General features: G+C 36.1%; 1 protein-coding gene across 3 annotated transcripts in view; it reads left to right on the top strand.

The window, feature by feature from the left end:
• The window catches only part of RMDN2 (regulator of microtubule dynamics 2), a 48,418-nt gene that overhangs the window by 14,377 nt on the left and 21,177 nt on the right, over positions 1-12,864 (top strand). For all 3 annotated transcript variants that reach the window (XM_077782055.2, XM_077782054.2, XM_085576925.1), the window contains 2 exons: positions 9,390-9,465; positions 11,096-11,173. In XM_077782055.2, coding sequence (XP_077638181.1) covers positions 9,390-9,465; positions 11,096-11,173 — 154 coding nt within the window. The remainder of the gene's footprint in view (positions 1-9,389; positions 9,466-11,095; positions 11,174-12,864) is intronic.

Genomic DNA, 12,864 nt, shown 5'->3' with positions numbered 1-12,864 from the left:
TGAGCTGCTACTTGACCAGTTTGGCTTGTTTTGTAACTTATTTTTTAAACTTGTTTTATTCTATTTTATTCTTTATAAAGTATTTTACACACATTTAATTGATTTCATATTTGTTTCTGACCATTTCTCAGGTTTGAGGCTATTTAGGTTTGTAAATGCATGCCCTCATGGGTTAATATTTTATTTCAAAAGTGTTTTTTGTTGTATGGGCTTTTTAAAATCATTAACTTAATTAATGAAATTACTGGAAGATAATGGACCCAGCACTAAACTTTGGGTGACACCTATAGTGATGCTCAGGTTCACATGAACCTGGTTCTGCAACCATCTCTTCAAGTGATTTAATCTAAACAGTATTTCCAAGGTTAGATTTTTAAGGAACATCAGGTAGGACAAAGTCAATGGCCACATTAACAAGGTGTATCTCATTTGTTGCACTCCTCTTACCCAGGATTTTTTATCTTACCATAATACTTTTTTTTATCCTGTTTTTTCCACAAAAATCTTATGTTAAATGTTTTGTATGCTTATGCACATCCAGAATAATTTATCCTGGATTGTCTTCAGGTTAGGCTGGTTTGTCTGGAACAGTTCTTCTTGTCCCTGATATGTTTGCCTTTTTGCTTGCTGTTGGGACTTCCTGCTTTACTCACAAGACTTCTGTAGTCAGCTCTGTGCCAGATCTATATTGTTCAAGTCTGGCCTAATGCAAATTTTTCCAGTTTATCTGAACATTATTTCACATGTTAATCACCGTGAACAGGAAATAAGAATTCATGGAATCTTCCCTGTAAAAACTATGCTCTCAAACAGAATTTTACCTGAGGTTATAAATAGAAAAGACTGTGTATAAACAGTTAACAATGTGTTAACTGTGTCATAACAATTAAGTTATGAATAACTAATATGTGAAAGTAATATGAAATCCATAGTTAATAAGAATATTTATAACAGAGAAAACAACTGAAAAGAAAAAATAGAACAAGTATTCTTACAAAAAGATGCTAGGATCACTAGTGGGTGATCAAGATGGGAGCTGAAGGGCAGTGTCCAACTCCAGATGGACACTTGGATGTTCTGTCTCTGTCATATGTGCCTGCATGTGAGCAAGGGCTGATCCTGCACTTAGAGAGGATAAAGAGTTGAAAGGCAGCATGTGCCATTTGATGTGCCAGGATATTTGTATGGCATGACAGATATCACACAGGACCTTCGGGGTCTCTACACTTCCAGGCCATCATCCAGAGGTTGTGAGAAACCCTAGGACATCTCCAGTGATGATAGGCACCTGTGTCCAGGCAGGGATCCTGTGAATTGAACAGAGTCTCTGGTGGCTGTAGTTGGAGATTAGATACATAAATCAGAAGCTCAGCATGAGCGCAAGGTCAGTGTGAAAGCAATGCTATCTCAGACCAAAATCCTTCCTTTTCATCTCACTGCCAGCGTAACATTTTCTAAAGCTGTACAAGGTAAATAACCCTAGCCTATGTAAGATGAGCCCATCTGTTTGTTACATGTAAGGCTATGTCAGTTTGTATCAGCTATTGGTGACCAAGCTGGTTTTCTGACCTTGACTGAAGAAAGTTTTTGTTGATTTCTTACTAATTTTTGAGGGGTTTTGATATTTCCAATCAGCACAACTGAGGTTTTTACTCATGTTTGGTATAGCTGCTATCTATGATGTCCAGTTATACATTATTTCTAGTGTTCTCTTGAACTGTTTAATATATTATGGTTTACTAAGTGAGTGAGGATTAAATGATAGCCTGTTCTTTTCCTGGTCCTGTACCTTGCTCTCTACTTGCAGTTAACCCTTATAGAGCAGGAAGAATATAAGTGAGGAAGAAATTGAATTCAGCCTTGTTGGTTTAATCTTTTGCCGTTATTTCCTCATTGCTAATTGTTCTGCACTTTCATTTCTGGTTTTTTTTCCTTCTGGTGTATTTATAGAACCTCTTCTTACTATCTTACCAATATCCCTTGCTTAGATGTGTACTCTTGTTTTCATTTTTAGTGTAAACTTCTTTTGGGTTTTAAGTTAATTGAGAATTCCTCACTGGAGCTGAATTGATCTAAAAATATTCCCTGCTATGACTAAAAGGTCATTTGCAGTTGTGCAAATGAATATTGTCATTTGCACATTGATTTGTCATTGTCATATTGAATATTGTCTCTTACTAAATATTCTATAGAACTTTTTCTAATATGGCATTTCTTAATGATTTCATTTTTTTTCCATTAAAAATGTGCACTGTGCCTGTCATGCATTGGTTAGGTCTATGGACCTGTTTGAAATTTTCTTTTGGAAGCTGATCCCTGCCGCTTGAAAGCTCTGTTTACCAAAAAACAAGTTCTTGTGACACTTTGATGCACACAGTTGTCCTAGTGTAGACAGAATTATACAAGCAAAAACATCCTTTTTCCAGAGCAGGTATTTTTCTGTTTTGTGGAACTTTTTTAAGGTGTCTGTGAGACAGAACACATTTTTTGTGTCCACCAATGGAATTTAGTGGAATGGTTCCAAGAGCAAATTTGCTAATATAGGCTTAGAGGTCAGCTCTCTTGCCTTACTTTTGATATTTACTTCAGTTAAGAACAAAAAGATGCCATGTATCTTCTTAGTGTTTCACTTGTATTTTTCTGTAAAACTGTATGATAAAATGATCAACACTCCAATTGTTCAAATTACTGTTTAGAATACTAACTGTATTCAGTCTCAAATTAAATTTGAGGAAACATATCCAGAACAATGAAAGCAAAATATCTTGAAGTAGTCACTTGGTTTTGGTAATCAATTGCAGCTGCAAATAGTTTTCATATCTGAATGCAGATTTTTGAAAACATGTGATAATACTTAATCTTGTAGTTGCTAATGAAATCAAAAACCTTCAGACTTTTTGAATATTGACCTCTAAATAACTGAAGTAAATGGCAAAGCTGGAAAGGAAAAACATCTTTATTATTTGTATGAACACCCTAAAGAAAGAGAGAGTAAATATTCTAAGTGATTTGTGGCTTTGTTCAGCCAGTGTCAATTTTTCAAGTTGTGGAGGAACTTGCATGCAAAAGTTATCATCAGCCATTGCAGGGTCCACTTATTTTTTCCAAGCCTCAAACTAAATCATTTTGTGGGTCAGTGATTCCCAAAGGACAGCTGTGAATCCTTGAAGCTCATCTTGGATCATGGAGTATCTTTATCACCCAGATATTAATTAGAAGTGCTGTGTGAGTAATTTGGTGCTACAGTTGCTTTATAGTTGTGCTGCTTTACAACTTTACAGTTACAGAAAACAAAATGTAGATGCATATGAACATGCTTTTATTTAAAACAAAACAATCACTTTTAAATTCTTTTGCAAAACCAGTGAATTTTTATGTTTGTGGGAGGTTTGTTGCTGTTTCTACTTCAGGAGTTTGTTGAAAACATCTGGAAAGTTTCTCTGCTGTTGCACAGATCGCCACACTTTTTGTTGATGAGAACTTGTTACAGGCTTCGCAAAGAACAAAAAACTTACTGTTTTGGTAAATTGTCAGGACCTAAAAAGTTGCCTAAAACGGTCGTTCTTTGCATTGAACTTTGTTTGCCACAAACAAACTTGGTGCCGCTCTCGAGTTTGTGTTACTCTCTAGAACTCACCTGCTGGTAAGAGTCATACAGCACATCTCATTTAGGTGCGAGTGAAGTTAGCAAGTGAAAACCCAGTTGCTGTAAGTGAAGACCCTTTCTGAACACACCTCCCCCCAAGAGTTTTCTTTGTCCTGTGTATGAGTGTTCATCAGAAGCACAGATACTTTCACAAGTCCTGGGTTTTCCATGGAAGTGGGTTCCAGAGCTTAGGAATGGCCTCTCACTGGCAGGCAACATTACAGAAGGTTGGTTCCATCGAAGACACGAATAATCATTGTCATTTGGGCATTTTGGTGATTTTACACAAACTTCCCACAAAAAAGTGAACATTCCATCTCAGTAATAGAATTCTAACAGATAATTTGTCAGGTTTGTAAGATGCAATTGCATGAAAATAATATTCCAGTGAAACAAAAAACTTCAAAATTTTGGAATATGTTGTAGGGATGGTCATACTACCAAGAAATTTTAAAATTAAATCCTCAGCTGTTTCTAACTAAATGCTTGTTACCTGCTGCCCTTAATGATCTCTTATTTAAAATTAGATGAGGTAGATAACTTGCAAGTGGAGAAGCATCTGTTTCTATCATGCAGTCGAATTTTTCAAGAATTGGTAGTTTATACAGAAATATAAGGTTTCCAGCTCTTAGTTGTTTGCCTTGTATTTGATTCATGGAAAAACCAAAGAAATTTTACAGCAATCTTTGTTCTTAATTATGTGTAATCTTAGTCAGTAATCTTTGAAATACATAATTGTTTTTTTAAAAATAATTAAAAATTTCAAATTCAGAAGCCATTTCTCAAAAGCTGCAAGTTGTCCTGAAGTAAGTGGATCAGGGAAACACTGCAGCATACTCAGGGAAATGCAAGGAGCAAGGTTTGACATGTTGAAAGATCTCTTTATTAGAACCTTTTGCCAGAATGGTCACAGAGGAAATAATTCTGACAACCTAGTGATGCCTATTACATTTCTGTCAAGGAGAATTGCTGTGTTACTGTCTCTGAAAGCTATTGTTTCACTCTGTTTCTACACTTTTGATTACTGTCCTGCTAATTTCTTCAAGATTTTATTTCCATCTGTAACAACTGTCTGTTAAAAAAAAAAAAAAGGTTAAATTTCTAGGAACAGGAATTTAACACAATTGTGGGTTTCACAGCCTAAGGAATGCTGAACATGGCATCCACATGTTCTACTAGTGAACTTCTGTGAATACACATTAACAACAGCATTTTCCCTTGATTTGGTATACTGCATGTGTTGCAATAAATCAAGCCAGAATTCTTTATGTCCTTACCTTTGAGGTTTTTTAAACCAAAGTAAGGGTTCATTTCTTATGTTTTGGCAAGTGTTACCTACACAGGTGTGTGCTACATCTGATGTTTCTCTGGAGCTCAGCTGTAATGCTCTGGTGAATTTTCAATATTAAAAGTGTATTTCTGCCAGTTTCTTCAGTGTGGACTCAGTTATATTCCCAGAAAAAGGAAAGGGAAACGAAATCCACATTAACAATAAAATCTCTGCAAACAAAAAATCATCTAAACGCTTCACTTTGTACCTTGGCACATCTTACTTGGTGTGTTGGCAATGTTAGACATTCTCAGGCACTGCATCCATATAACCATGAGGATGATCATATCAAGCCAATACCTTTCCATGGAAACTTTGTGTCAGATTCATTTTTGTAGATTAAATATCTTGGTAGCAAAGTGATACAATATGAAGTATGCAAAACTAGGATCTCAGGAAGGGCAGTGCAACAGGGATCATAATCAGTAATTTCAGTTGCAAAATCTCCCTACGTAGAAATTGGTATCTCATTGAAATCATGTCAAAAAGAAATCCTGTGGGTCTCACTGCATTGCAGAGACTGTCAGAATATGTAAGTGGGTGAAGCTGGTGAGTGAGGGTGTTGGGGGCTAAAACATAAGATGGCATGCACAAAACTAAGCCATGCAGATGTGGGGAGATGCAAAAACACGTTTAGAACTGGAATGGAAATGAACCTTGTTTTCACTGGGCCTCTTGTGTGCTGCCCACATGTTAGCCTTTGCATCACACTACATGTTAAATATTTCTCAGATAAGGAGGAGGGAATGAAAAACAGTTATGAAACACATTCATTAAACTTTGGTGGTTTTATTATAAACATAATATATCACAAACTCTCCTCCCATTTGCAAAGTCTTGTAAGACACAATTTTTAAAAATTGGTGTTTTCCTTTTGTATTGATACTGAGATGCCAAAATGGAGATCTAGATTTCTAAATGTAACCTGTGCCCACACATTTCCAAAGTCTTTGTGGCATAAAAGGTTTTTTTAGATTTGGGATATATAAAAGAGTATATATGAGAGGAAGGAACAAGTCTGGGAAGGTGCATATTATTTCTGGTTTTGGCCATGTGAAATTTATCAGGGAAAATAAAAATAATGCTATATTTAAATGCCCTAGGTGGCTTCATATTCGTTTGAGACTTCAAAATCTTTTCTGTAAATCTGTCTCATGTAGAATAAGCTGTGGATTGATAGAATCTTAAGTGTAGGTATCATTTTTGATATTAAAATTCAAATTGGCTTGCTAAAATTATTGGATCAACCTCTACTCTTTTTTTTAGCAATAGGTAAGATATGCCTCTTGCAGTTTTCCATGGCCTGAATACACATGTAGCACCAGAAGAGAAAATGTTAATTCACTTTGATTAGGACCTTCTGCATGATGGCTACCTAGGTACTTGGCATCCATCTCTGTCAGCTAGAGTTTCTTGCAAGTCTGAGTTTCAGGACATCATGTGTAATAGAGGAACATGGCACTGACCTATTATATTGAGTTTGTTTGATTGTGTTTATGCTTAATAAAGGTTTGTTAATTGTGGCAGTTAATCATATGCTGCTACACTGTGTTCAGTAATTTTTCTTCCATCTGGGAATATAATTTTTTTTACACTAACGGAAGTATGGTGTCTGTCTTAATGAGGTAATTATTTTTGTGTTTATCTGGATGAATGTGTCTGGGGCTGATATTTTACATTACTCAGCAAAGAGGTCATTCCTGGCAGCTCTTTGCTGATACAATTTCCTCTTTATTTTTGTCTGTGAAAGTTCTGTAAGCAGTACTCTGACATTCAAAGGGTGTGAGGGAGATAATGGCTGTGCAGGGAACCAGTATCACTTGCACTTCTAACAGATGTACTTTTTACCCATTTCATTAGATATTTGCATGTCTTTGTATGATCTTTTTAGTATCCCCCCTGTCACCACGAGATGGGGCAGGTGGCCGTGGAAAGAATAACACGAACCAGATGGAAGCGTTTCTGGTTACTCCCTGCCTCGTTTTCTTTGGTCATTTTCTTCACCATGAGAGTGGTGAAGCACTGGAACAGATTGCCCAGAGAATGGACATCCCTGGAGGTGTTCAAGGCCAGGCTGGATGGGGCTTTGAGCAACCTGGTCTAGTGGAAGGGGCCCCTGCCTATGGCAGGGCAGTTGAAACACAATCTTTAAAGTCCCTTACAATAGAGGCCATTCAACGATTAACATTTTGCACCATGGAAATAGAAATTTGCCTTGTGTTTTGAACTCTTTGAAAATTATTTAAAATATCTAAAATTCTTCTCAGGAAAGAAAAGACACCTTTTTTTTTTTTGTTTGAGGGATCTTTTAGAAATGAAATTAATATCCAAAATGCCATAGAATTTCAAAACTAAATAATTACTTCATATCAGCTGGCTGTGTAGCCCATTTCAAAAGTATAAAATTTAAAAAACCAAACCAAATTAAAAAAAAAAACCCAACAATCCAATAAAGATATTAAAGACATTTTTATTTTTTCTTTGGAAAGATAATGGATATTTAAAGTTAGTAGGTTAGCTTACTTTTAATTCGGTGAAAATTTAATTGGGATTTCCCTTCCAAGAGATTTTAGCTGTAAGTAGAAATTTTTCTTTGAACTAGTTTAAACTAAGGCTCTCTTTCTTGTCACGCACAGACAGGGAAATACTGCAAGATGCTGGATTAGCTTGTTCGCTTTTCATTGTTTTCTTTTGTAGCAGCAATCCGTTTAGCTATGGTATGCTGAGTTTATCTGATTAGCACTTAATGAATGAAGGGAATAGGGGCAGTGTTGCCTGAGTTACTTAACCCTAATAAAGTTTTCACTACCTCCCCCCTCTTTCTAAATACCTGAACTTTCCTCACCCCCACCCCTTGCCTTTTCCTTCAACTGCAGCTCATTCCCATAGGAAATGCACTCTGGCTGTAGCTCTGTCAGCACTAGTGCTGCCATTAGGTGGATTTTGTCCAGTGCACATTGGTCACAACAAACACCCTGCTCAACAGTGTTTGACAGTCTGTGTAGAGCTCTTACAAGCTCAACTGCTGTTCTGCTGACTCCATGCCTTACCTGGAAACACTTACTGACCTAACCACTACTGACCAAAACAACCTGTAGCATGAGCATTTCTAACTTAAAACCATAACTGTAAGCAATAACATAATTTCTTGGGTTGTGTTAGCAATGTCATTTTAATGAGGATTCACTGTAGCTTAAATAATTGCATTATATAAAGAAATTCAAGAAAGCTGATGTTTAATAGTGCTTTAAAACTGTATGTGCCATACAGATTGTGGTTGTTACCAAAATAAACTCAATAAGCTTCTTGCATAACTCATGTTTTCCTCTGGATTTTAACTTGATTTCCTTCTTTTAAGATTATTTTTTATTTTTGTTTGCTGTTGCACTGTAAAATATTTGATAAAACAGAAAAATTCCAAAAAATATTAGAAAAATAATTGACATGAGGTTTTGCTGTTTAACTATTTCTTTGGTGGTTCTCTTAGTTTTACACAGAGGTGCAAAGTTGTCTTAATACCAATGAAAATAGGTCCAAGGAAACTGCAATTGATATCTGTGCAAGAGATCCCTTATGCATAGAGGTTCTATAACTGTTGAAGAAATAAGAAGAAAACAATAGAAATTTAGGTGAAGTGTCAATAAGATACTGGTGCTGCTTAGGAGATCTGAAGCTTTATAGGTTTACCTCTGAAAATATTTTTACTTATACCTGCTTAAAAATACAAATATTTGATAGAAATTTTCTCACATTTCTTTTTCTATTCAATGTCCCCAGTTTATGATAACCACAGTAATAATAATAGAAATAATAATGATCTTAGCAATAAACATATAGTAATAGCAGTAGTGATCCTATTAGAGCAGAATATGTGTGTATGTTTTCAAATTTTAAGGATACTAGAATAATGTCAGAAGTGCAGGAATGCATTGGGGTACTTGAGAAGGGTAGAAGGCAACTGTGAATGTTTCTGAGGTGTGCACAGCTTCCTATTGGGCGCACCCCAAGCATTTGCCTTCCTGGGTGAGTTTCTGCAGCTGGTGGTGCTCACCTTCCTAGTGAAGTGCAAAGCACAATGTGTCAAGGTAAACTGTCAATGGTAGAGCCAGTCTGGAAGTGTTGCACTCTGAATTAAATGGCTTAAATTTTGTAGGAGAAATCTGTTTTTTCACTTAACTGACAACCCAAATAGTGTCAATTTAAACTTCTCCTGGTTTCCATTCTTTTGTCTTGATTTGTGTTTTTGTCTATTCCTGAATATGTATAGCTCATGCCAAACTTCCATCCAGCCATTCAGATTGAAAAAAAAGGTGTAAATGTGTGCATTAGGTATTGAAATATTTTGTAATTTGATTTAAAGGTTTATTTAAATCACAAAAAGTATGTGTGTGTGTTTTTCTTTTCCCCTCTCAGGTTTGCAATTATGTGTGGCTATATGTCTCAGTTTGAAAGTATACAAAACAAAATCAGGAATGGTTATCTCTTTAAGGTATGTTTCTGTAGGATTTGGGGTTTTTTAAGCAATTCCTTTAAGTTATTTCCTTATATAGTGTCAAAGACAGGTTTTTCCAACACAGTAATTCAGCCTCACAGGTCTATTTTGGTGCTGAAAGTAAATTGAAAACATTATTGTTATGTATGAAAATAAATTATATGCTTGGAAAATATAAGAATTTAGGTAGGATTCTGGGAACAGCATTAAGGCTTCTCATTTCTTTTGTAGTCAAAGGGGGAGGAAAGGCAATAATGATTCTGTTTAGCAAACCAAAACATATGAAATAGTAAGTGATGAACTACCACAGTTCTGCAGTCATCCTTCATGTTGCCCTTAAGTAATGTTTGTTTTAACACTTTGTCCTTGCAAAGGTAATTGTGTTTTTTAGAGTTAGCTGTTGGTGTTACGTGTGCTACTCTCCTCTTCCTTGTCCTCAGCATTGCTTAGACACTTTCCATCCATGCCTTGCCCTCCAAGCTGGTGTGCCCCCTTTCTGGGTGACAGTGAAAGGCAACAGACATGCTCCAGTCTGTGGGGAATGCCTGGGATGGGCTCCTCTCACATCATGTCCGTGTTAGGACTTGGAATGTGGCAGAGCTTCCCTATGAGAGAGCATTAATTACATCTGAGTTGTGCCAAGCAAGCTAAGCTCTGAGCACTGAGACAAACTGGGAACAAAGGAAAAATGACAAATAACAAAGTGCTGCAGCTGTTCAGGGATGGAGTTTTAAGAGTCCACGGTGCGAGCAGTAGCCATTTCAGGGAAGTTTTGCTCCTCACAAGTAAATCCTGAAATCTGTTGATTTGGGAAAACAGTAGTATGAAAACATAGCTCTTTTCTGAATAGTTTGTGGAAATGATAATATATGTGTAAGTCAAATACTTTTGTCACTGGCTTAATTAGAAAGACATACGTGGGGGGAAAAATAAATGTTCGAGCAAAATTTATTTTGAGAGGCAAATGGTAGGGCTGAAATACTTATTTTTTTCTTTCAGCTCAGGCTGAGCAATAAGAGCTTTCTTTGGTGAATTAAAGAGAGAAATAAAGGTACTCATGACCTGAAGTGAGAATGATTCTGGAAGGACCTCATTAGATGCTTTATAGGTTTTGTAGTTTCACTATAAACAGAACCATTTTATTTTCTGAATTTCACATTATAATAACAGTTGGTTGTGTCAAGTACCATTTCATTAGGGCTGTCACATTCCAGGGTGGAAGGAACAATGCTTCAGTAATGGGTGCTGGCATGTAAGATCTGTTCAGGAGTAGTTGCTTCCTCACTGATTTGATCTGTGATAGTTTCCTAATACTAACTGTAAATGAAATTAACTTTGAAATTGCCTTCTAAAGACAAATGGTTTTGAATTATTTGACTGAACTTTAGAGCTATTTAGTCATGTCTAAATACAGCATGCCTTCTTGCATTGCATGCAACGTTGCTAAATAATTTTGTGGTTTCCCTCCGTGAGGAAGGGATTTGCTAGTTAAAATTTGAGGTTGTTAGAAGACAATTGCAGCAGAAGAGAATTTATGAATTAGTTTCTGACTTGCAGCAAACTACTTAGAATGTAAACACGCTTGCCAAACAAACATCTAAAGCGATACTACTTTTCTTTCCAATAGGAGCACCTAGACAAGGCAATTGAACTTAAACCTCAAGATCCCTTTTTATATTACCTAAATGGAAGGTGGTGCTATTCAGTAAGTTGTGTTTTATTTATCTGACATATGGATTGAGTATAATAAAAAATTATAATTAAATAGTGTGACTTAAGACAAAGTAGGTGTTTATTTAAGTAGATGTTTTGAGCTAAATAAAGCAGATATTTACACTTTCTGAGTTCACTACCAGATGCATGATGCTCACAGCTGACCATTCCTGCCATGTAATTAGGTAAGCTGTGCTTGTATGACCCTCATTGTATTCAGGTTTTTTATCTGAATGAATGAATGAAAATTAACTGATTTTTGGAAGGGAGGAAGAATGACCTCTTGAGTTTACTTCTTTCTTCTGCCATAAACTTTCGGGGTGAACCTGGGCTGACAGCATAGCCTTGTGGTAGCTTTACTTCCCATCCATAACTTAAGTTAAAGGCACTTACATGCTGCAGGATTATGCCTGCGGCAGCAAGGCTACCATACTGGCTTGGTAAATTCCAAGGGAACGTCCAAAAAATATTCATGCATAAAAATCTGTAAATCACAAATGAGTTTTGCAAGAAATGCAATTTGTGTCATACCAGTACAACAGGTGCTTTTAAAGATTGTTTTAGTTATATATTTTTATTCATATATTTTATAGATTGTAGTAGATTCTGTAGTGATAAGCACTCATATATGAAAAAATAGAATAATTGGTTTACAGGATTTACTGTTAATAATTTTTTTAGAAAAACAATGCTTGTGCTTTAGTAAGAGAGTTTTCTTTTTGGTAATCCACATCTTTGAGGGCTCAGCTAGTACTGGTTCATCTCTAGTACTTTGAGGAATCTTTTGTTGGAAGAAAACGTTCTTGTATTGTCTATGCTGTGAAAGATCACTGTGAGTCTTCTCAGAATAAGGACTGCTAAAGCACAGTGAACTCCAGCCAAGCTTTTTTCTTTTGGATACTTCCAATGCAAGTCACTACAAAGTGCAGCAAATTGGAAAGAAGGATTTGCTGTGACACATTGCAGACTTTGTCTTTATCTGCAACAAAACTTAATGCAAAGTAATCTTTCAGCAATTTTTCAGTTCATATATCTAACTTCCAGAGAGCTTTCAGCAGCTATGTTTTTTCTCAGTTGATTTGAAAAAGGAATTACACCAGATTTTTCAAGGAATTTGACTTTTTGCTTGTCACAGCGTACTCTTGAATATCAGCATTAGCTATGCAAAAATAAGTTGCTGAAGATGTTTCTATAGTATGCCTGCTGTCCTGCCTCTGAGAAGTATCTCTTTTGCCAATGATTCCTTAAGCACTTTTATACTGTGCTGCTAACTGCAGCTTCCATTTAAGCCAAATACTCCCAGATGTTTTCCATGGCGTATTTCTCATGTGAGCTGCTGCTTTTTGGAAACACACAATCTCAGTATACCTCACTTTGTTCTTACTGCACTTTTTTTTTCACTCGTTTCATTTTCATGATAACCACCACTTCCTGACTCAGTAATACATGTGGTTTCTTGTACTGTATCATTACAAATTCACATCCCACACTTGCAACATCTATGCAGGTCTTCCTTACTAAACACTGAAACCACAGATTAGCATTTGCTTTAGGTTATGACCTGACCTGCATTTATTTAAGCGAAACAATCTACCTAAACAGATGTAGCCACTGAAATATGTAAGGATTGAATTCAGATTTCTGTTCTTTTTTTGTTAATTCTTGCCTTCTGTGACTGCCGTA

Source organism: Lonchura striata, chromosome 3, assembly GCF_050655825.1.
Source record: "Lonchura striata isolate lonStrDom1 chromosome 3, ASM5065582v1, whole genome shotgun sequence".
Classification (NCBI taxonomy): Eukaryota; Metazoa; Chordata; class Aves; order Passeriformes; family Estrildidae; genus Lonchura; species Lonchura striata.
The sequence above is the reverse complement of the archived record's forward strand: the minus strand, read 5'-3'. Positions and strand labels throughout refer to the sequence as shown.